This window comes from Atractosteus spatula, chromosome 25 (assembly GCF_055471065.1).
Source record: "Atractosteus spatula isolate fAtrSpa1 chromosome 25, fAtrSpa1.hap1, whole genome shotgun sequence".
NCBI classification, from domain to species: Eukaryota; Metazoa; Chordata; class Actinopteri; order Semionotiformes; family Lepisosteidae; genus Atractosteus; species Atractosteus spatula.
In genome coordinates, this window is record NC_142730.1 from 2678029 (window position 1) to 2702291 (window position 24263).

The window sequence follows — 24263 nt, forward strand, 5'->3', positions numbered from 1 at the left end:
GAGCGCACATGTAAGTTGCTGTGAAAAGCCTCAGCCAAACAAACAAAACTCCCATGAGGCTCAAAACAGTGACCGGTCAGCTGTGAAAGTCAAAAGCAAGTGGCATCACTGCCAAAGAAGCAATCCCTGTATATTCTTTACGACGGAGGAAACTGTTGTCACATAGACCCCTCTACATCCCGTACTCTCAGTCCGTTATACAAGCTGGGGTAAGAAAAGCAAGAAAGTAAAATGTTAAAACATCAATCTGGAGGGGTCTCTACAAAGTTTACTCTTAGTATGACATCTCTTGTCTTGCTCACAAGATCCTCAGGCGCTCCATCTGTTCTTTGAATGAGTCGTTAAAGCCGAGAACCTGACTAGCATTTGGTCATTGCAGGGCGCTTAGCTCTGTAGAATCTGCAGACAAGAAAAACACTACATAATCAATTAATAAGAAAATGATTTCAAGGGGCCAGAGTTGGCCTTTGTGCCTTCACTATCCCTGCAAGTACTAACCTTATAGAACCGAGTCAGAAACATTCAAAGGGGACCCACATCCTGGGAGAGCAGGTCAAGCTCTCTGTGGGCACAGTCTGCTTAGAGCACATCTGTCACTCAGATAAACTTAGCTCAATGTCAGTTCTCAGGGGGGGAGGAAGGATTAGCATTCAGAGAGGCTTTGGTCCATCAACTGTAGACGAATTGGATTCACAGAGTGTCTGGAAGACCTGGGCTTGCTCGCACTGTGTTTTCCTGTCCCCTTATCACGTAGGTAGGATCTGATCAGTTAATGAGATGACTGCTTGGCACTGCACACTGTACACTACATGACGTCCGGCTGTACCGACGTCCAGACCATTACATAACCAGCGATGATCAGCGTGTCCCCTTGGGATGAAGTTCTGAACCGCGACAAATCCAGCTAAGAGTAAGTGCAGGAGTGGCAGGAGTCAAAGGAAATTTAAGGTCCCGGAGCAGCATGTTGGCAGGGGAACATGGTGGCTGTCATCAACCCAGTTAAGACATTCTGAACCCAGGTTATTTATACATACGCTGAATTGATGCTTGCCCGTCTATATGTGCTTTCAATTCATGCCCTTGATACAGCAGCAACAGCACCATGTAGCAGTGTTTAGATGGAGAGTACCAGAAGCATTCAAAGGAGGCTTACAAATGAGAGAAGGCCATTTAGCCCATTTGGATGAGATCCCTAGGTTAATGAACTACCAGTCATTTCTTGACAAGCCCAGTGTATTGGCTGAGAACCTAATTCCAGACTGCAACAAACCTGTACTATGGAGGTACAGTTGTTATTCATGACAGCAGACGAGAATCGGTAGCAGCACCAGGAGGCTTTTTATGGAGAGAATGTGCAGTTCAATTCCATAGCCTCATATACGAAGGAGAAGGATTTGAGCTGTAAGATTTTCCAGAAGGGGGTGGCTTTCCTAATATTTTGGGTAATGGTGGTGTGAAAATTCTATTACAATTTAAGGGAAAAAGTGTTTTCTAAAATACTCTGTGAATGCCACAGGCAAGGCCCTTCAAGCTTATGAAGGCTGGGGGTGAACAGGTGCTCAGTCACAACGTGGCTACTGTTAAGCCAGCAGATCCCCCCACTACCACCACCAGTGGACAGCACACACTGGCTTGGCTCCCAGTCCTCCCCAGTGCTGTCAAAACACCACATAGGTTAAGTCTCTCCGGCACAAGGACAGCAGTACAGCTCATTCCTTATCTCGGCTGCTTTAACAACACAGCCCAGCCAGCACCGATCTGCTGTCGAGAGTGTGGAAGGCAAGCTCTAACGCAAACAGCATATATGACTGAAAACATGCCATCATCAGATCTACTCTCGCAAATTCTTCCACAATTTCACATGTCCAGGCAAAAAAAGCCCAGATCAGAGGAATCTTGCGCCCTGTTCCTGGAGAAGCCCAATCCATAGGTCATCTTCAAAACCCCAGGGCCAACAAACCTGTCCCACAAAAAACTCCAGACACTTTCTACCAGTACCGTTACAGTGATCCACCGAAATTGAGGCAACGGGCCACATTTAAAAAAAAAATACTTTTTTAGATAACCAACAACAAACTCTGCCTTACAGAAACTGTACTGCCAGACATTCAGGCTCAACTAGTTATAAACAAGACTGATTATTTATAGATGAAAAGGGACGCAGAGAACAAACAGTCTCAGCCCGTGTTCCATCTCTTAGCAAGCGGCACTGGAGATCCCAGCCACTGGAGCCAACAGAGAGTTACAAGGCCACTGGGAACCCAGCACAAATCCTGGACTGGGATGTCCTCGTACGCCCATGTGACGTGACTGATTACCTCTGCTCCTCTGAGCAGGGGTGCTAATTAAATCAGGACTCTGATTAAACATTGCAGAGTGCACTACCAGATCCTGAGAGTCTAAAGAACTTATATAATGTCTGCCAGGGCCTCGCATTCCCAGCCCGACTACATTATTTAAATGTCTGACAGCAGAAGTGAAAAATCACAGAGTTGTCCTTAATAACGACCAAAATATCAGTCAATGTTATAGAACAGATTCTCTTTTTAGGGCTGATGTTCAGAGTCCTTCTTTATGAAGCCGACTCCACAAACTACTTCAGGATCAAGAATGAGCTCAGCACCCCAGAACAGAAGAGGGAATTAAGAGTGAGTGCTTTTAGAAATTAAAATGGAGGGCCTTTCTTTCCACAGAGAGTGGTGGGAGTAGAAAACAAAGCATCCAGCTCTACTGCTGAAGCTCATCCTCTAGAACTTAGCATGAAAGGACTGGAAGAGATTTGTGGGTCAACTGACAAAGAGCTACATGGGCAAAATGAAAGGGAATGCTCTTCTCATTTATAGCCTCCCTTTCTCACACACTATTTCTTGACAGGAAGGTATTGCTTCTGCACACCAAACAGGTCTCAAACCTGGCCAGTTTTGGGAATGTCAACAATTTCGTCTTGAAAAAGGCGATTTAGATGCTTCAGTCCAATTAGTAAATAATTCTTAAGAATACTAAACTCATAATCATAATATAGTTCTTTACATTTATATAGCGCTTTTCTGTAATGGGGACTCCCTTCCACCACCAGCAATGTGCAGCCCCACCTGGCTGATGTGATGGCAGCCAAAGTGCACCAGTCCGCCCCCCACACACCAGCTCTCAGTGGGGAGGAGAACAGGGTGATGAAGCCAGTTCAGAGATGGGGGTTATTAGGAGACTATCGTTGGTAAGGGCCAGAGGGGAAATTTGGCCACAACATCAGGGTTAACATCCCTACTCATTTGGTTTATTTTATTTCACAGAGAAAGACCGATCCAACAAAGACCAGGCCCAGACGCTGGAGGGTACTTCCTGGTTCACACAAGAGCCAGCTCATCACAGAATGAGAATAAGACAATCTAACATCTAAAGGATTTACTCATTACTCACTCATTACCTGAAGAATCACAAGGTATCAGCAATTACGAGCTTGTTTGTTCCAGACTCCCACAACACTTGGTGCAAAGACGTCCCCCCCATTGCCATTCTTAAATATAATCCATTTTCCTCATGATCAGATCTACTTTGGCAAAAGGCAAGCCATGTTGACCAGCAAAGCAAATGAGTAATGCGTAATTTCAAAAACTCTGGTTGTTCTAAAATGCGTCCTTCAGTCTGCGTTTAGGCTTAAATTGGGGAAGTGTTTGCTTGTGTAGGTGTACTCCTCCTGGAAGTATTACAATGCCCCACCCCTCAATTCAGGATAGGATAAGGCGCACAGAACAAGATATCCCGGAAGATAAAAGAAACCCATTTGAAATAAAGAAATCAGCCACTCTGACAGCAGTTTAACAGATATATCCAGGGAATGACCCTAAGGGCCACATTGGCAGGGCAAGACCCAGCTAAATTAAGAGCCGGAAATGCAACAGAGTCAGTAATCTTATATTTGCTGCTCTTCACTTGGGGGCGAGCTCTCAAATTCCACCCCCACGCCAGACTACCTCAGACACGATATAAATCTTCCTCACTCGCACGATCCCTCTCAAGTGAACCGTGGGAAAATTGGGATTGGACAGCAGTATGCTAATGTTTACCAACTCTCCCTCCCAGATGTCTCAGGCCAAAAGCTTCCGATAGTGCTCTACGAGAGTTTTTTTTTCCCATCCACTTTCACGCAGTGCTTTCTGGGAGGGAAAAGTGACCATATCCCAATTTTAAAGGCTTGTTAGTGCTTGTCCTCTCTCTCGCCCTTCTCTTTCCCAGCCTTACTAGTGTCACTTACTACAATGGATCTGGTAAAGGGAAGACAATCACATTAAATGGAAATCTGGGGGCAGATGGCACAGTGGCGCTGTGGTTAATTTCGCTGCCTCACAGAATTCGGGCCCCGGGTTCAATTCCTGCGGTGCTGTTTGTGTGGAGTTTGCATGTTCTCCCCAGGTTTCTGTGGGTTTCCTGTGGCTCTGCTGTGGTGTTCTCCCACAGTCCAAAAGACATACCACTAGGTTAATTAGCTTCAGGGGAATCATTAGGCTAACTAGCTTCTGATGGGAGTGTGCATGGGTCTGCGTTTGTGTCTGTGCCCGCCCTGTGATGGCCTGGGGTCCCGTGCAAGGTGTACCCCTCCTTGAGCCTGTTGCTTCCCAGGACAGACCCCAGCTCCCCCTCCGCAGCCCTGTACTGGATAAGTAGATTAGGAAATGGATAGATACCTGGGGGTTCTGCATTGTTGTCACTTTATTAACACCTGCCACCCTTTTCAACCAAACAAACTTGTGTGTGTATATATAGAGGCGTTCAAGGACAGCCCTTGACAAAGTGCAGGCCATTAAAAACAAGTCATGTACTATATTTCATCTTTGCCGTGACTGATGAGCCTCATTCAATCCCTCGCAGAGACAGTAACTGAAGCTCATCCAACAGCTTTTCTGCTGCGAAATCTGGCGAGAAATGTGCCCTGTTCTGCTTTTAACATTCGGTGGTTCTGTACTGTTCTACCAAGAGAAAGAGAAAACCGGTTTAGAAACTGAACATCTTTATAGTCAGGAGGGAAGATGATACTAAACGAAGTTGTGTTCAAAAGCTAGTTCCCTCAGCACGTTTCCTCTTTTTACCTTTTTCCTCTTATTTGGGTTTTTACTAAAATTATCTACAGACAAATTCCTGTTCTCCTGCCCTAGTGAACTGTCTCCTTCATGTGCCTTTGACCGGCGTCATGCAAGGGGGCACTGGGCGAGGGGCTGAACAGAAAGCTGTGCGCTTGACACAGCACGATAAGATACTGTAGGCTGATGTTCAGGTAAAACTTCACCTCCCTTTCTTCCTTTCACGTGACCCCCAGTGAGTCGGGCAGAAATAAGAGCACGTCTTGGGGGCATGTCAGTTAAAGATCAGCCATTTGTAACCCAGCTAAGTCCTTCTCGCCCCTGCCAGCCTCCCTTTCTGCTCCTCTCCTGGGCTTCGACTTTTTGTCCACTCTCCCTGCCCTCACCTTCAGTCGCTTTCCTTAAGGATCGAGGCCCGGGCTTGCCAGCCGGCTGCCAGGCCGCAGCGGCTCAATCCGGGTTGCCGTGGCGACGGCAGCGAGTGCCGGTGAGGGGGGGAGGCCTTCCTCTCCAATGGCGCCTGCTGGCAAAAAATCTTTTTTTTTTTACTTTCACCGTGTCTTTTGCCCTCTTCTCAACAGATCGAGCACCAGCCGGCCACCAAGCGGATCCTGCGCTCGTTTTAGGCTTTTTCGTTATCTGCGCACGTTTCAGCACGAGTCCCCAAACCTTAGTGAGACCCAAAGGAAAAGCCATTAATCTTCGTCGGTGTTTGATTGTTCCGGAAGTCCATGCCTGAATGAGCCTGCTTCAGCGCTGTCAATGTAGAAAATAAAGCCTTTTTTTAGGCGTTAATAAGGTCCCTGCGCACGTTCGAGCTTCTACAGTATCTAAATTAAAATGCCTTATTAAACTGTTTGCGCTCTGTTGTTTCTATTCATTTCGCGTGTGGAGAAGCGCCAGAAATTGCAAAAATTAACCCCCCCGTTATTTTAACGTTGCTTCGCAATAATATTTCGAAACGCATAATTGTGCTGGGCAGGGAACGCGGCTTGCGGACAGTTGATAACTGCCTCAACGGTAAGCAAACAGCCGGCCTAGGCTGCCAAAGATAGGAAACAGAGAGTCCCCCCTCCCAGCTTTAGTGTTTCCACCAGGCTGGTCTGCTTTTTTTGAAATTCTGGAGCTCAAACCGTTATTCACCTAAAAAGACGACAGGGCAGGGTACACCCTGGATGGGACGCCAGTCCATCACAGGGCAGACACTGGCACAAACACAAACTCCCACACCAGGGCAAATTTAACCTACCGGTATCATTTCGGTCTGTGGGTGGAAACCAGAGCACCTAGAGAAGATCCATGCAAACGCGGGGAGAACATGCAAACTCCACACAGACAGCACCCCAGATCCAGGTTTGAACCCAGGGCCCCAGCCCTGCGAGGCAGCAATTTGCCACGATGCCGCCCAGCGAGATACATCTGCACCCACTGAAATACACAGGTATGTTTTTTGGAACAGTGCTCAGGGGTACAACGGCGGTGTCTCACCAGGGACTGGAACCCACAACCCTCCAGTTCCGAATCCAGAACACTGACCTTTACACCACACTGCTGCAGAACAACCGACAGCATTGCAGCTGCTTATGCAACACCAATGTCCTTTATCGTGCACAGAGTATTTCAACAAAAGCCTCCTTTGCACAGAAAAGAACTATCCGCAGCGGTCTAAGAATCTGGCTTCTTCCCAACCACCCTGGAAATTTTAAAAGGGAAAGCTAACCGCAACCACAATATTAAATCAGAAGCCCTTAAGCACAGCCCTGCTGGGCAGTTTTCTAAGTAGTTCTGTTCAGGAGTGCCAAAGTGACTGCAGACTGGCAAGTACAGTGTACTGAGCTCAGTGGGGCTCAGGCTGAGGTTTGGTTAAGGTGGCGTGCTCTGCATTAGTACGAGCTTGGGAATATCCAGCTCCTGTTACACTGGGCATTACAGCATGGCCCGGTTTCCCAGGGAGAGTAAAAACACACAGGGTGAACTGCTGTGCGGATGTCCTTCACAAGGGTAGCCACACTCCCCAGCCTGGCTCTTTGTTAAGGTGGACCGAGGGAGATGTGCAGTACAGCGCTAACATCTGTACTGGGGCTCCACCTGCCTCCGTGCTAATACTGCTCACCAGGAAACACTGGCCTCGGCCCCTCTCGTCCTCTGCCGAAGCCACCCGATTTTGATTTAAGGGCTTTATTTTCTTTTCACGAATAAACACAGAAAATCACAAAAGCCAAACTTGACAGTATTAAATCTACCCAAAACAGTCTATATGCACACATCTAGATGAGAGTACGAAGGCAGTAGAATTACATGTGTTCAGGTGCATTTTGAATAACTTCCCAACATGAAGAAAGCCATTTTTATTTACACGTCACGTCACAGGGGTTTGAGACACTGAGACACTGTCCTGTGCCCTCCATTTTCCACAGATTTTCTGCTTCCTCCTTCCCTTCTCTCCGCCGGTCTCCAAGGTAATAGTGGTCTCAAATAACGGACCGGACCGGGCCAGGCTACCTGCTGCCTTGACTGGAACCTCCATACCTTTGAACACCTCCACATTCCTCACCCTCCAGAGCTACCATTCTCCTGTTGTCAGTTGTATGGCTAACCCTTGTCCTGAAGGGCCACTCTATCTCTAGTAAGAACAGAATCTCTAGACGTTTTAACTGAACAAATCTGATGGAAAAAGATGATCCCAACGTCCATAAAACTGATGCCTTGATTGATACCCCATAAAGCTGATGCAGTACGACCTCTGGTTCTCCTGGAACAGGGCTGGTCAAGCGCATCGCCATGTGGTGATCTGCGGCAGTTTTCGTCCCCATCCACTTTACTGGAGCGGCCTGCTCCTACATTTTGAAGTCGCCGACTGATCAATGGGCGCTGTCGCTGAATTGCTTCAATCACGGAATAACCTACTTCTGACTCTCTTGACCGTGTTAAAGTAGCAGCTTCTGTCATGTGGCCCTGAACATCAGAACGCCCGAGATTTGACGCGGTCTGTTTTGTTTGTATTACGTACGAACCACGGGTGACTTGTAAAGCCGCCTTCCGTCTCTTTTCAATGTGGTGTCACGGTTTGTACCTTTAAATAAGATACCGTATTAGCAGCAGGGACCCGTTCCCTTTAAGGCAGTACCTACAGGCAAATTCAACAACAAGGGAGGTTTTAAAATAGTAACGTCGGGGGCTACCTGGGCTCTGTGCGCGTCAATCAACCAGGTCAGAAGCTCACGCAAGGCAGACAAGTAATAACCACCTCTTCCACCAGAATTAGAACCCATGACACGGATACAAGCCTAAAATCGACAGCTGTATCAGGGCGATTGGGATTTAAATAATTGGGATTTAACATTGAGGTTTTAAAATAAAAAAATGCAGACAGCTGACCAGCGCTGGGAACTTTAGCGAAGGAAAAACGATTTTCAGCAGAACCGTAACCAGCCCGTTCTGTCGTTAGGCTTTGGGTCTGACGTTTAAGTGTTGACACTGTATAAATAAAGTACCAGCGGAGTAAAAGAAGGATTTTTTTTTTCCAGCACTGCTCGCTGGGAAGCAAACACAATTTAGCGAGCGCGTCCGTGAACGGCTTAAATAAACGTTAATCGAATTGGTTTTTCACAAGACTGCGCTTTTCCTCGACAGCCCGGTGTCAGGTGACGTCTAGGAATGAAAAAAAAAATGCTTTCTGCCAGTGCAGAAGGAAAACTGCACATAACACGCTTTTCGGAGGAAACTACCGAAGACCTTTGAGTAGATGGTCACGGTTAAGAGCAGCTGTTATTATAAAAATCCATGTTGTGCTGTAGTTATATAAGGACCTGACGAGGGTTCAAGCCTTCTAGAAAGATCGAACCGTTCGATTTATTAAAGAAATGACCAGCAAATGTTGCTGACAATCAACATTTAACCATTTAGTTTTCTGCGGTACAGTATATACTGTATATACACATATGCTCAATGCAGAAATACCAACCCAATACTCTCAAATATCTGCCACGATATACTTCGATACTATCGATATACACGATAGTCCCCCACTTCCCTCTTGGGATATTAAAAAAACTGTCAACGCACATGAGCCATGAAAGAACAGCAGCCAACGTTGCAAAACTGAAGAGGGTAAGAGGGGGGAAAAACCCCGATGCAAAACGCCTTCCTGTTCTTCAAACGACTCGAAACCGGCTGCTGGGGGTTCACATCCAGCGAACCGGGGAGCGCGGAGCGCTTTGTTTACCGCAAACACAGGCGCTCTGTGTGCGGGGCCCGTCTTACTGAGAGGAGAGAAAAAACACGGTCGAGTTCGACGGGAATTGAACAGAAAAAAATGAAGAGGCAATGACGTTTTGTTGTTGTTCCACGGTCGGAACCTGCTGCATGCGAGCCTCAAATCGCCACCCGTTTGAATTCTGACCACAAAAAAAAGGGAAATGAAGGTTTAACGGAGGCTCATAAAAGATAAAACGAATTTGGTTTTCGGAGGCTTCCCGGAAATTTCATAATGCAGACGCCGATATTATTACTACAAAGCCTCCGCGACAGCGAGAGAGCACATTGGGGTTCTGGCGTGTCAGCGAGAGGATGGAGTTGTGCTCATGTAAACGCCGATGTATTACGTCCTTAGCTATCAAAATAATTACATAAGCTTTGCATTCAGTTTCCAAGGAAAACGTGAGTCCATAATCTAAAAAAAAACAAGCAAACACGTTTTCGACCTTAAATTATCTGGCCCTTTTGGACTACACGCACACAAAGACGTCTCGGCAATTCAGATCGAAACAAACCAGCCTGATTTTCTGAGATGCCGGCAGTTCTGCACAGATGCCCAGCCAGGACAGCGCTTTTAATTATGATGCATCTAGCGAAGAACCGACGGACAGCACTCGCACCATACCCGAAACAAGACCAGGGACGAAGAAAAGAAGAATTCCCGTACTTACTCAAACATATCATTAGTCTTCTTCGGATTAAGCCTGTTTCTATACTGCTAGGTTGGTGCTTCCGACAACCGCGAGTGAGGCCTTTTTTTTTATTATTTACAAGAGCATCCTCGACCCGTAGCTGAAATCAATCAGTCGGCAAATAGCAGGTCAGCGACAAAGACCTGGTTTCGGATTGCGGTTCGGCTGCGCAGCCGAGCGACCGGGGACCGGTAACCGGTAACCGGCGCGTTTGAACACCAGGCAGGAGCGGCGGCTCGCAGAAAGCTTTTGCCAGTCGCATCTGCGAAAACGCCTCCGACTCTCCATCTATCGGTGGGCAGCCTCATTCGCAAGCACTTGCCAAGCGAGCGAGAGAGAAGGGGGGAGGAAGAGAGAGATTGCAGGGCAGATACGAGGGGTGGATCACCACCCACCGCGAAGGGGTTTCTTTTCCTGGTCTTGCAGACAGCGGGGGAACGGATTCGACAGCATGCGTTTGCGTCGCTTCTGAGACACGACAATCATTTCATCTCCTAAAACCGCTCCATTTCACCCTTCTTCACCTAATTTGTAACTCTAGTTAAATACTGCTTTGGAGCCCCAAATGCTCCAGTTGTGCAACTCCTAATCAAGTATTTTGTTTTACACTTATATAGCGCTTTTCTGGAGACCACTCAAAGCGCTTTACAGGGAATGGGGATCCCCTCCACCACCACCAGTAGCCCTCACCTGGGTGATGCGAGACAGCCAGAGTGCGCCAGTACACCCACACACCAGCTCTCAGTGGAGAGGTGAACAGAGTGATGAAGCCAGTTCAGAGACAGGGGTTATTAGGAGGCCATGATTGGTAAAAGGAATTTGGCCAGGACACCAGGACAGGACCAGGACACCATACTCTTTTTGAGAAACGCCCTGGGATTTTTAATGACCACAGAGAGCCAGGACCTCGGTTTTACGTCTCATCCGAAGGACAGCACCTGTTTACAGTACAGTGTCCCCGTCACTATACTGGGGCATTAGGACCCACACAGACCGCAGGGTGAGCGCCCCCCTACTGGCCCCACTAACACCTCTACCAGCAGCAACCTTAGTTTTTCCCAGGAGTCTCCCCTCCAGTGGGCAGCCAGCTGTGAGCTGCAGGGCGACACACCTGCTGGCGATATATTCTTAAGTGCAGTTGTGCAGCATTGAAGTGGGAGCTATGATTGCACCCACAGTCCCCTCCCACAGAGGACCAGGTTAGATGCGAGATTGCTTCACTGTTGATTCGGAGGGAAACTCAGAAGAACGATACCTCTTACAGGTCACCACAGTGGACCTCTGGTTTCGGAAAACGAGGTCCTACTGATCCACCACCAGCAGCAACAATGTGCTTGTGCTCAGATTTCCCACTCCAGCCTGACCAGTCCCAGCCTTGCTTAGCTGCACAAGTCTACTGAAATCAGTCTTGATCATAATGATGCTTATGATTATACACTTGGGGGCATTTTCCTACCGTTGTACAAAAATACAGTACATAAACTCCCCCATCATGTTAATCAAACCAATTTTCACATGTATATATTAGTTGTATTATTTAAAATGTTTTAAAGGCGTAACGTAATTATATGTTATACATGCAGCGAGCTCAGTAGCTTTGATTTTATTGGCAGGAAAGGACACTTCTGACTCTTGTTTAACCAGAACCCTTAAAGTAAATAAACCTGGCCTGTTGTTTCTGTGTATAAAATACAAAGTTTGGGCCGCACAAAAACAAAACAGAAACAATTCTGACAAGAAGAAAAAAGGACTGCCCCACATTTTATTTACACAGTATCAAAACATGCCGTTGAAATAGTCGTTAATTATAAACAGGACGTACAGGACAATCACAATCTCAAAGAAACTATACAGTTATACTACATGTAGATTTTTTGATGGATACATCCTCTGAAGTAGAATACCATACAATGCTTATCACAAAAGCAACAGACTTGGACTCAACATCAGGATTAAAGTCACCATTAGATAGGCCAGGCGGTACCTTTGATAAAAGCGGTATTGGGGAAAAAAAACATGGTTAAAAAAAATGCAGATCAGAATTACTCTGACATGTTGGCCAGGCTTGGGTCGAATTCACTTCATCTCAGATTTCTAGGTTTAATGCCGCCCCTGCTCGTATTGGAATTGAGTGACGGATCAAATAAAAGAAATCTTAAAGGTTGTGAGCTAATGGGTGCATTTCCCCAGTAAACGCATTCTAGTTCAGTCCGCGGAAAATAATAAGGACGATCACATGCATTGGTTTCTTTGGACAGCTTGCTGTGCAGACCAGCGCGCTCCAGGAACAGATTGATCTAATCAAGACCCTTTCGGTCTAACAGCTGACAAAATCCATACACCTGTCAGAGATGCAGCTCTCGGCTCTCCAGGAGACAAAGAGAATCCCTCAAGTATTGATCTACATACCTTAGGGAACACACTGTGTCTCCACCTACTTCTACACTACCCTGGTGCGATGGATGGATTCTACACGTTCTGGTTTTCAAGTTAGTATAAGGCGGTTTGGTGCAGAAATCAAATTGTCAACGATATGCTATGTCCTGCAAGGTTTCTTTTCCCTGAGAAGCAGTATATAAATGCTTACCGTCAGTTTAGGGGGAGGAGAGAAGACGACAGATAATTTCCTTATTTATCGGTGTCTGTGTGTTTTCAACTTTTGTTATGGGGGAGAGGAGGAGCAAAATAATGACTCTAGGGTGCAGGCACACGAGCCTGCGTGCTTGCTGAAAGAAAAGGATCGACCTGGTCCTGATCCAGCACTGAAGGTGCAGGAGGGAGAGACCACAATCGCCTGCAAAGATTCTCTCAACCCACAGGCTGTCAAGATTATTGATGTATTACAAAATGGAAAGAGACCTGTAACGACAGTCAAAGAGACCACATTGATACACAATCACCTGATTCCTAGATCACGCAAGTGCAGGCAACGCCCTTCATCATTGGAAATGCTACAGGTTCCTCAGCAACGTACAGGCTTTCTTCACCAGGCACAAGGCTTTACATCACAGCCCCTGGCCAACTAATATCAGCCTTATCCTCAGTGTTTGTGAATTGCTGATTGAGGAATTCTAGTCATGACTCAGACACGACAAACCCATGACGTCAACCTCTTTGACATTTACTTCCAAATGCCCCCAGACTGACTCTTTGTTTTGCGGTCCCCCTAAAACGCAAAGCCCCAGCACCCGATATGAAGGCAGTGGTATTTTGGCTTCTCCAATTTCCGTTCTGGTTCACATCTTGAGAAGGACTAAGATGCATTACACAACGCTGGAGGTTTGGTGGGGTCTCTACAGGTGTGCCAAGACAAGACGAGTCAAATATGAACTGGACAAAACTAGAAACTAGAGGTAATTTTTTTTTACATAAATCCAAAACATTTCAGAGCCAAGTGGCACCTATCAGCTCCTCCCCTCCCCACCTCATTCACCCCCGACTAAGACGAAAAAGCCGTTCCAAGGATTACCAGCCGCAATAATCCAAAAACACATCTGATCCCCCACTAAACATGAAATGTAATCTCCTTACAGCCGCTGTGTGCATTCTCAAATAATCCGCTGATTATCCGGAGTGGGGGTGGGCAGGGCTGTTGAAATTAGACTGGAGTACAGTTGCTTTGCAGATTACAAGAGTGGGCTGGGGGAACGCCGAGTCTGGGAAGAGAGATTCTGCATCTCTCCAGCTTGCAGTGACCTAGTACTGATACACGACGAAGACGGCTGGGACATCATGGGGCCGACCCAAGCTTCAGTGGTCCAATAGCCTAATGCTGTGGCGGAGGAATGATAATCTGTGCACTCTCATTTCTGATTTGGCACGCGCACTCTGACAATAAAACAAATCTTGCTTCTTGGTCAGATGGAAATTCTTGAAGCCAAGTATGAGCAAGACTCGTCTGGTTCCTGTTTGTTTTGGTCGGGATTCCATCCGTACCCTCCTTGCAGAGAATCGGATCAACCCTCGGCACCCTATCGAGCGGCTCTCGCAGGGTAAACCGAGATACTACGTCTCGAGTAGTTTTTACATTAGGGCTCCATTAGGGCTTTGGACAGCCGGTTCCTGCTACTACATACACTCGTCCAACTTCTGCTCTACAAGAGCTCTCGATTCATTAACCTTAACTAAACTAATCCTGGCTTGATTCCACCCGTTCATTTCTTGTAGTTTTGGTTCTTTGGTTGTTGAAAACTGACCTAGAAAAGGCTTTGGTTGAAGTGCAAAACACCTTCATCATTTTGACCACCCAAAGCATCTAATCCCCAAGGCACTGAACCACTCACTAAGTGAGACCCAGACATCGATGATTCCATCCTGGGCTGCCCTGCCTCATTAGTCTGTGGGATTACCCAACACTGACGAGCCGCGATGTTTTAAACAGCCAGTTCATCAGGACCTCATCTTAACACCTCACTTACTTACAGCACCGCACTGAGGAAATAGTTTGGACATGCTGGTTCAGAGGGAAGAGCGCCACCTGCTGGTCAAATCAACATTCCTCACAGTGGCCACCTGGTTTCCCCATAGTCCACCCACCCAAGAACTGAACAGAACCCCCTTAGACTGGCATGAGATCTTACAAGATTAAGTAAGGTGGCATCAGCTCCAACTCAAGTACACCAGTCTTTCGCCGACATTGAGGTACACGCATGCAGTACCCCAATTTAACCTTCAACATGAAACAAGGTTCAAGTTCAAGACAAAATTTTCAAAAGGTGGTCTAAGGGTAACTTATGAATTAAACCAGTTTTAGATGTACCCAGTTTTGTACCTCTTTTTTCAGGCCATGAATCTAGATTATACAGTAGCCTTCCTTTAAAATCCCCTGTATACATTATTCCTTTCCTTTACTCAGATCTTAAAAATGCCTTCAGTCTCATATATGAGTAACCTCTGCCCTAAGACCCTTTCCTTGTTGGATCATTTGAAAAATTTAGGAAACCCTGGTTTTGTGGGGGGGATTCTGAACTATTCGTAGTCGGGTCTGTTCCACATTCCAATTTGTGTCTAGGGGTTGATTGGATATCTGTGCTGCACAACACTTCTTAATAGATGTATTCTAATTCTAGATTCTAGGGCAGGAGTCTCAAACTCAGTTCCTGGATGGCCTGGTGTCTTCTGGCTTGTGGTTCAAACTGAGTAGGCAATTCATAAACTGATTTCTTAGATAAGGAAATCCTGTATATACCATAAGTCTGTTGATTATTCAAAATCTTCAGTTGATTAAAAGGTACAGTTCCATATGAAACTCCCCATGGCCTGCACAGAATTATCACAATTGCGCAGGTCATTAATATAGCAGAAGTCAAGTGGAACAGAAGCCAGAAGACACCAGAAATAGAGCTGGAGACATCTGCTTTAAAGTAATATACTACTGTCTACTGTCCTCAATACAGTGTAGCTTCTGTCCCTCCCAGGACATTTGTAAAATGCTTGTTATTTCTAATCCCAATGCCAAATCCAAACCTTGAGAGGAAAGGCTACACAATCAGCCGGTTGAGTTGCGCCAAACACAGCCTGCTCTGCATCGGGGGGCAGAAACAAGAGGAGGGGGGCTGCGGCAAAGCCCCCAGTCCTGATTGGCTATTGATGACATCTTCAGCAGAAGAGGCTGCTCCGATTGGCTGCCGATGACAACATCCTTTGGAAAACCAAGATAAGAGACACACCCCCTCTCCTCTCTCACCCAGACACAATTAACCCTTTCAGTGTCTCTGTTCTGGTCTCTTCAGTCAGAAAACCCTTAAGATTAAATTGTCTTCAAGGCCTCTTTAAGAATACATGGATGTACAGCGGTCCTTCATCTGGAATTTCAAACCCCACAGACAAACGCGAGGGCTTTTTGATTTTGCATCTTCTCAACAGTCTAACAAAACTTGTCTTTTTTTGTCCTAAGACAAGCGATATATCTAAGCCAACAATCTAACCTTTCGGTCATTATGCTGCTTAGGTATGCAGTGCTGAGAAAAGGTTTGGCCGAAAACTGCTCCTTATTCTGGGTCATTTCAGACCTAAAATGTAAAGAAATCTTCATGAAACTCTTAATAAAAGACAAAAAAAAACAACCTGATTTAATTTAGAACACAAAGACCTACAAGATTTGGATAATTGCATTAAGAAGATTCAACAGTAATATCTACGCATGAAGATGTATGAACCCTTAAAGCCAACATCCAGTAGCACCACCTCGAGAAACATGGACTTGAACTAGGTTTCCTGTAACTATTAATGAGTCTCTTGCATTAGCTTTTACAAATTTGGACCCTTTCTAGCTCATAGACCTCCTTCAGGTTGGGGACAATTGAGGGTTTCCTTGCAGGACAGCTCACTTCAGGTCCTTCTGTAACATTTCTACATGCTTCAGGTCTGGACTTCCAATCCAGAATGTGAAATATATCTTCAGCCCTTCTTGTGTCGATGTGCTCAAGGTCACACAAAGGGACACAAATCAGTGTCATGTAAGCCTATTTAAAACACAACGTCGGGGACAACTGTTGTAAAACACATGCGCCAGCATTCTTTTAATAACAGTATTCATAGTCCGATAAAATAGCTGACGGACACAGCAGCAAGTCAGATCTACAAGACACTGATGTGCGTCTCCTCTTTTGTGTGCTTTGATGTTTGCCATAGTTGCAGGACACCTTGCTTAATGGGGCTTTGTGTTCTATCCGCTGGTCTTGACAACATTTCATTGCCCTTCATTTGGGAACCACGTGCCCATGCTCCTCCAGCGTGCCCAGCGGCGGCGCCAATTGTCACCGAGCACCCACGCGAGCCTCACAGCCCTCGACAAGACCAGAGAGTCCCGGCTGAATGGAGGAAACGGGCGTCGCTTACCATCAATTGACTCCAAGGCATGAGCGCCAGCAGCGGTTGCCGGAAAACCGAGAGGGGAAACCCAGCTCTCTCGTCCCACAGACTGGAGGTGCTGAGCCCGTTTTGAAGTCGCAGCCAGGCTACCAAAGCTGGCCATGACTAAAGAGCCCAGCCCCCCCCACCCCACCAACAAAACGTATGCATGGCGTTTGCAAGGTTACTTCCTGTCTGTGAAAGGGAGGAGACATGTGGGTCGGCAATGACGTAACGAGAAACCAAATCCTATCAATCGGGTCCCGAGCTCCATAACCATAACCTACTGGCCAATGAGATGCAGAGAGGAAGGCGAGGCGGGACGGGGGGGTAAGGGGGTGGAGAGAGCGGCACAGTCAGCCACCAACCTGCACTCGTCGCTGACTCCTGCTCCCTCAGCCCGGTCCGGTCGGTCCCGGTGGAGCCATTTCTGGAGAAGGAACCGCCGACGGCGCGGGGAGGCGCTGGGCGTGGAGCAGCGCGACCAGGAGGGCGCCTCCTCGTCGCTGGAGTGGGCGAGGATGTCGCCGGTGCCCGGCAGCTGGAGGAGGTTGGTCTCCACAGTGGCCTGCCTTCCCTTGCGCTGCCTCCGGGGCCGGGGGCTGGGAGACCGCGATGACCAGGCCTCGGTGTCGGAAGAGGGGGGCAGGACGGTCAGGGTCGGGATGGGGACGGGCACGGCCTGGGCCGCCACCAGCTTCTGTGTCCCCTTCCCAGACATCCTTCCTCAAGTTGCCCTGGCGGCTCAAGGTGACCGGAAACACTCCTTCAAACGACTCTTACATCCAGCGCTGGGGTCGGCTCTCTTTCTTGGGAGACGATGACGAGCTCATTTGAGGCATCCTCAAACCATCCAATTCCAGAGTTTCACAGATTTCCGGTCCACTTCCTGAATGCCAGAACGCTGCATGGAACCACTGCTTCAAAGTTCTCCACCGAGCCCCAGCACAGCCTCCGGCGACTTCGACACATTAAAATCACATCAAGAAAGCCCCCGCAAGGCAGCGTGTCACAGAAAAAACAGGAGGAGGCCTTGGCCTTTTCACAGATGCTACCAGCAAGTGCAAAGAACCAAAATGCTAAGGACTTTCCCAGCCCGTTTCAGGGGAAACTAGAAATGAAGAAAAATCTTTGGAAGGTACTAGGACATCTCCTTGTGTGTCTACACACTAAAACACAAAAGCAAAAGGGTTTCCTCCTTTTAAAAACAGGACCTTCAAAGTTAGAACTCTTGTACGTTCATCCTGAACGCTCATGACCACCAGAAAATGGCTCAACCGGAATGAACCCGATTCAGAAGTGGCTTTAGAGCTAGATCCCTAAGCAGCGAAAACATACATCGCCCGCCCGTATGAAGCACAAATCCCCTAACCAGAGCCCTCAGATGCAACCCAAACAAGGACTAGCTAGCGCATTCTGCAGGGGCCCTGCCGAGCCGAGATTCTTCCCTGCGCTGAGCTCAATTCCCCCGGAGAAACTCGCGTACAATCCAGGATTTCCAGCCAGAAGGCTTCAAAGCGGACACCAAAAACGTTGTCATGAACTCTCAACGGGGTGGGGGGGGAGGCTTTCTTCAATTTACCACGGCTTACCACGGTGAGGTCCTGTCATTCCCCATTAAGGCACAACAATGCCCGAGATGAGCTCGGCGTTCCTTTGGAATCAGTGGAGCCAAAGCTGAAGAAAGAGCTTCATCTCCATAAAGGCGGAACTTGTTGCCCTCCGCGCTTGGAACAGCTGTCCGCAGAAGTAGGCCTGTAACACTTGAGGCTTGCTGTGCCAGAAAACTGTGAAAAGGAAAGCAGATCTGGTTGATGGCACGTGGTTTTCAGAGAAGCTATCAGCTGCTGCAGCTATTACCTTAAGGGCAAAGGATTTGCACACAGACAAAGCAGGGTTAGCCCCTATAGACAGACAGGCAGCATGGCATGACTTTAATCATGAATTTAAGGTGATTCTCTCCCTAAATTCAGAAGATAAGACTTGGGATTAAAATTTCAGTTTTGGCTCCGGTCAAAATTTCTGGCCATCATGTCCAGATCACAGCTTCCACCTACTGATCAAGGCTAAACAGAGAGAATTAACTGGCCATGGCAATTTTGCCATTTTTGATTCATCTCAGCCACCGATCTTACGGATCACGTAGATACGGAATCGCAGTGTGAAAGCGTTCATGTAGCGCTCGCAAATACAAAGCATTTCTGCAGTGCTCATTGTGACAGTTCTTTGTCCAATCTTGTAAGCAGGACACCAGCAGTAAAAGCTGTCAGCGAAATGTAATTACGCGGCTTGCATACAGTAAGGTAAAATGATGGTACATTGTATAAAGTTAAGTGATTGAGGTCCCCCATCCCCATTTTGTTTCCTTAAATTATTCACTTTGTATTTGAAAAAGAAAGCGGTCAGGAAATTATTAACTTTATTATTCGGGTCTTATTAACTCTTATTTGTGTAATTGTGATTTCACTTGCAATTTGTAGCAGCTTTTGTCCATAAATTACTCTTCTCCGTGATCTCATTTTGTCTCATTGATCGCCTTTTACCTACACAGTACTTTGTCTGTGTAACTCTGTGTGACTCATGATAGTTCTGTATTACCAGCCAAAAACACGCTTTCAGAACCCTCTTAAGAAAACAAATGATGTCACTTCCCCTCTTCTGGACACTATCCTGTGCATGTGCAGGGTGCAGAACAGCTCAGATGAATGGTCAGGCCCTGGCACTGTGGCGCGTTCATGCTGTGTCAGTGTTAGGGCTTTAAACGCTTGCCCAATGTGGTGATCCAAGGGCTGGGGCGGGTATTAACTGAGGTCCAGCTGCATTCTTATGACAAATTACTCTGGAATGGACCACTCCAACCCCAAAAGGTCTTCTCAGCTGTCCTTCGGTATTGCATCTCACATAAGTGAACAAAAGAATTGCAACAGAACCTGCACAAAAACCAGCTTCCTCCGGCATTCTGCCAGGCACTCACCTCCAAAACCCGCAATCAATCAATATCATTCTATATAGCGCCTTTCAATATATCTCAAAGCACTTGAGCTGAACTGCACAATAGAAAGCAGTGTAGTGTACAGAATATGCAATAGAACCAGATATAATGAAGCAAATTAAACAAAAGAAAGAGATTAAGGATTAAAGGCCATCAAAACCACAAGGTAAATCGAGACTTAAAAAGCTCAACAGAGACTACATTAATGTGGAGCAAAAGAGTCTTCCAAAAACAAGTGGCTACCACTAAAAAAGTTCAGCTTCCTAATGTATAATGTACAAGCCCTTCGAAGACTACATTTACTGTACCCATCACCAATACCCAAAGCGTGTTTCACATTAAAACATTGAAGGCTTTTGTAGGCAAAGTAGTTCGATTTCTCATATTCAAGTGTAGCATTCCTGATAAAACTAGTACCGGTTTTCTCCTTAATGCACCACTTTTGTCTGAGAGACACAAGGGCCTTACAACAACATTAAAAATCACAGATCATCTGTTGACTTACTATTAATTGGAGGGGTCATAATTATGCCAAGTGACCAAAATATTAGGAATGTCCACATTATCAGGGTAATGGCGTCTGTGATTGCACTGCTCGTTTACTGTTCTGCGATGGGACAAATCTGGAGATTGTTTAGGCCAGAGAGAATGATGACAGTCTGTTCTATGCCTCTCCACAACTTGCCTGACACAGAGACTGTATTATTCTGGGCATTCCTAAATTCCTGGCAAGTCAGCATAGGTCAGGGGTGCCCTATACCATTCATGCAAGAATACTGTCCACCGTGGATTACAGATCTCTAAACATGTAGCACCTTGTTTTTTCCCCCAGCTGTGAAAAATAAATTAAATTACTGCAGTTCAGGTAAGTAGTTCCATTGGGGGAGTGGAGGTAATAAAAAAATCAGGACAGAGAGCATCCCTCCATCCAGGACTGGAGTTCCCATAACACCCCTGTATGCTGTACTGCAGAACTCTTCCAGTACGGGTCTTTGGTGCAACCAGTAACTTATCTTCACAAGGAAACATCAAACCCTTGAAACCACTGAGTCCATATTTGGATTCCTCTGAACCGCGGTAACCACGCATTTCTCTAAAGACTGTGCTGCTCTCTATTAAAAAAAAAGGTGCTGTGCAACATCTAGATTGATTAAGCACACATAACGTTCTCTGTAAAGAGATGTTCTTAACGAACTCGAATCACGTTGGCGCTCACAAACTAAAACAGCCCTTTTGCCTTGATAAAAAAATTTCTTCACGCATCTTGCTGGGATTTTGGAATTTGTCAATATTAACCTTTTTTTTTAACAGAGCACACTGGGGAAAAAAAATAAAACCACAACTAGTGGAATTTACATTTTCTGAAGGCAAAGGTCACAGGCATGCTCCTGCCAGCCCGGCTTTCACGAATGGTTTAGCAACACCTCAGATACCATCTGCATGCGATTACAGATCCGAGTCAAGAGAGGATATCCTGAAACTGCACAATGTCCTCGTGCGAGAACTGTTGCAATACGCCACACAGTCCAGGCCTCCACACGACCAACGGCTAAGTATACCGAGCACAAAGTCAAGAGGACTGAAGGAACTCAGCAAAGGACAAGAGGAAGGAGCTCATTCTCAAACTGCCAAGGGAGAGAGCATAATGTTCGCCACAGCTGTTAGTGCAGCTTTGAACCACACAAAGCAGGGCCCAAGTGAAGAAATGAAGTGTGCGTTGTGTAGCAAAAAAAAAGTTCAGCCACCCTCCATTTCCTGCCATGCATCCCATTACTGTGCAGCCAGACAGATGTCAGATGCTGACAGGTGGCCACAGGGCCAGCCTGCCCTGGGTTTTGAAAATGAGCTGCTCCTCTGCTTTCCTAGCCCCTTCTCCTCATGCAAAACAACCTCGGCCAAACTGTGTTTGCACAGCTCAGACCCTGAGGCCTCTTTAGCTGGAGCTGGGATTATTTAAAACAGCACTTTATCTCCAATGGCCGCTCAATAAAGATAAGAGCACCACTTCCCTGTCAATGCTGGCACGGATTCAGGGCAGACTGAGCTCTTCGCTCACAAGCGGGACTCAATAGCTGGTAAAGGAACAGAAATTCTGTTTTACCCGAGTCAAAATTCTCAGGAAAAAAACAAAGTGGTTTCCCTCTCCATCAGAAGAGGTGGATTCCGTGGGGCTACAAACCTGCGGTCAATCTCTCCAGCTCAGAATTGCACAGGAAACCAAACTCCCACACTGGGGCTTCACAGTGAGACTGAGTAGACCAAGGGCTCCAGAGTACTGTACACACACAAACACCTCTTTAAATCTCAAGCATTCTTTTTCATAAGGACCTGAATTCTCCATATTTCTAGTAGATGATTTGAAAACACTGAAAACAGTGGGTCCACAATCCTCATCCTAGAGGGCTAGTATGTCCACAGCATCTATATCCAAATGGGCTCATAAAGACCAGAATCAGCTCATTTGTGGCCCAATCTGACCAGTTCAGCAGCTTCTTCAAAATCTTCCAATGCTGGAGTTTCTGACACTTGGTTGCTGAAGACTTTTTCCATTACAAAGTCGGTCTAATTAACTGGGTGCGTAACTGTCAAAAAAAATCTACCAACACTGCAGGGTGCTTTTTAGCGAATGGTACTTTTAAAAAGGAGTTTTGAGACGTCTACTGCGAATGACCTCAAGAAAAATACTACGAGTCCAATTAAAAATTAATTATATCTTTTAATTGGCTACTCACACTGAAACAACAAATATCAGGCGACACTAGGCCCGAAGTTTAGATCCCTGGTCTTAAAAGACCTACTAAACCTGCTGACACAATGATCAATCAAACGAATCCAAAACCCACAAGCGTCGGCTCGTCTTCCCAAAATAACAGATACTGTAATTAAAGTGCAGAACCGGAGAGAGACCCGTACTGTACTTAATCCACGCTACATGAACCAGAAAGCTGGAAGGCGAAGGCAAAACATATCTCAATTCACAGGCTGCGATAAACTTCACGTTGTTCCCCGATACAATGTCACTGACAGCCACAGCGCCTCCTTTCAACCACACAGCCCTCAGACACGCAGACTCGCCCTCCAGGCCTCCCTGGAAAAGCTAGAAGTGTCTGCCTGCTACGGATTTTTAAATATAAAAAGCGTTACCATTCATAAGGTTTTCCTGCACCGTTAAGTATCTCCAGGTCGCGCCTGAAGCTGACCTGTCAACTTCGCTTTGTTGACAAAGACGAGAACTACCCACAGCAATAGTTTTTCTTCCTAAATTCCTATTTTTAATGCTCTAACTGCCTTCCTCCCTGTTCTTACTGCATTTCCCTCTCTCGCCCACAGTAAGAAACGCTTGGTCTCGCTTAAAAGGAGACGGAACTTGGTCCCCCTAACAGGACGCAAGTTCAAACGAGATTAATCGAGCCTGAAAAGTCTCATTTTATCGGACAGCATTGGCATCCCGAGAAGAGAGAAGCAGGCGACTTCCAGAAAGACGATATCCACTAGCGACAGAAAGGGGCATCTTATTCAAAGACGCACGTTTCCAGGCAAGAGACGGGGCAACAATGAGCAGCACATTTGAAAGACGCAACAAATCAAACAAAAACTCTGGTTTTTAGTGTAAACGGATAAGAGGAGGCATCTCTTTCCCCCACTTGAGCACTAAAAAGAAATCATGACGGCTTCAATTGCCAGACATCTTCTAACTGTTGCTGCTAACACGCTACTTCTGCGCAGGAGGCTGAGACAAAGAAAGACGATCATGGTTCATTTAAACCCACGGCCGGCGGCTGGCAATGATGTAGTTTGTTGCACTGCTGAGCAAAATAAGAGAGTACAGTGCAAACTGGAAACAGAGGGAAGCAACGTGCGACAGCAAAGCATCTCTCCAGCCAAATTATACGACGCACCACAGTGCGATCCCGTTCTCTCTCCGGGAATCGCCGAGTTTTATTTCTCGAAAACACGTTTCCGTTTCCTACCTCCCCGCCGAGGAATGGCATCCGTTACGGTTCTCCTGCTCCGCTTCGTAGACTAACCGGGTGACGGTTCGCGAAGTGACGAGCTCCGCTTTCTCGCAGGAATACATCAGCATGATCCCCGGTTTCGGTGGGCTCGCTATCCCCGGCACCGACGCGCCCGAGCCCCCCGCAGCCCGGCCAGACTTGAGACAGCTCTTCCCCGCAGCCGCAGGCGACAACTTTACTTTCCGGGTTTCATAGGGAAATGTCCCGTGTACTGTATGCACAAAAGCCCAATTTCGCCAGCTGCCCCGTTTCCCCCCCTGGAACAAAAGCCGGAGTACAGAAAAATAAAACTTTTCCGACGGGGGGGGGGGGAGAGATCATGCACGGCTTATATCGAAAAATAACCTCCCCAAGAAAAAGACCTCTTGGATCAGCCAAG

At 46.8% G+C, this 24263-nt stretch overlaps 1 protein-coding gene across 6 annotated transcripts in view; it reads right to left on the reverse strand.

The window, feature by feature from the left end:
• The window catches only part of gramd1a (GRAM domain containing 1A), a 45184-nt gene extending 21161 nt beyond the window's left edge, over nt 1-24023 (reverse strand). For 2 of the 6 annotated variants that reach the window (XM_088905601.1, XM_088905599.1), the window contains exon 1: nt 17245-17685. In XM_088905601.1, the coding sequence (XP_088761727.1) occupies nt 17245-17597 (353 nt within the window). In that variant the 5' untranslated portion in view covers nt 17598-17685. Of the gene's footprint in view, nt 1-10003; nt 10261-17244; nt 18245-23839 lie in introns of those variants that run through there. The other 4 variants (XM_088905602.1, XM_088905600.1, XM_088905603.1 and 1 more) reach the window with 4 other exon arrangements.
• Between the last annotated feature and the right edge of the window lie 240 nt (nt 24024-24263).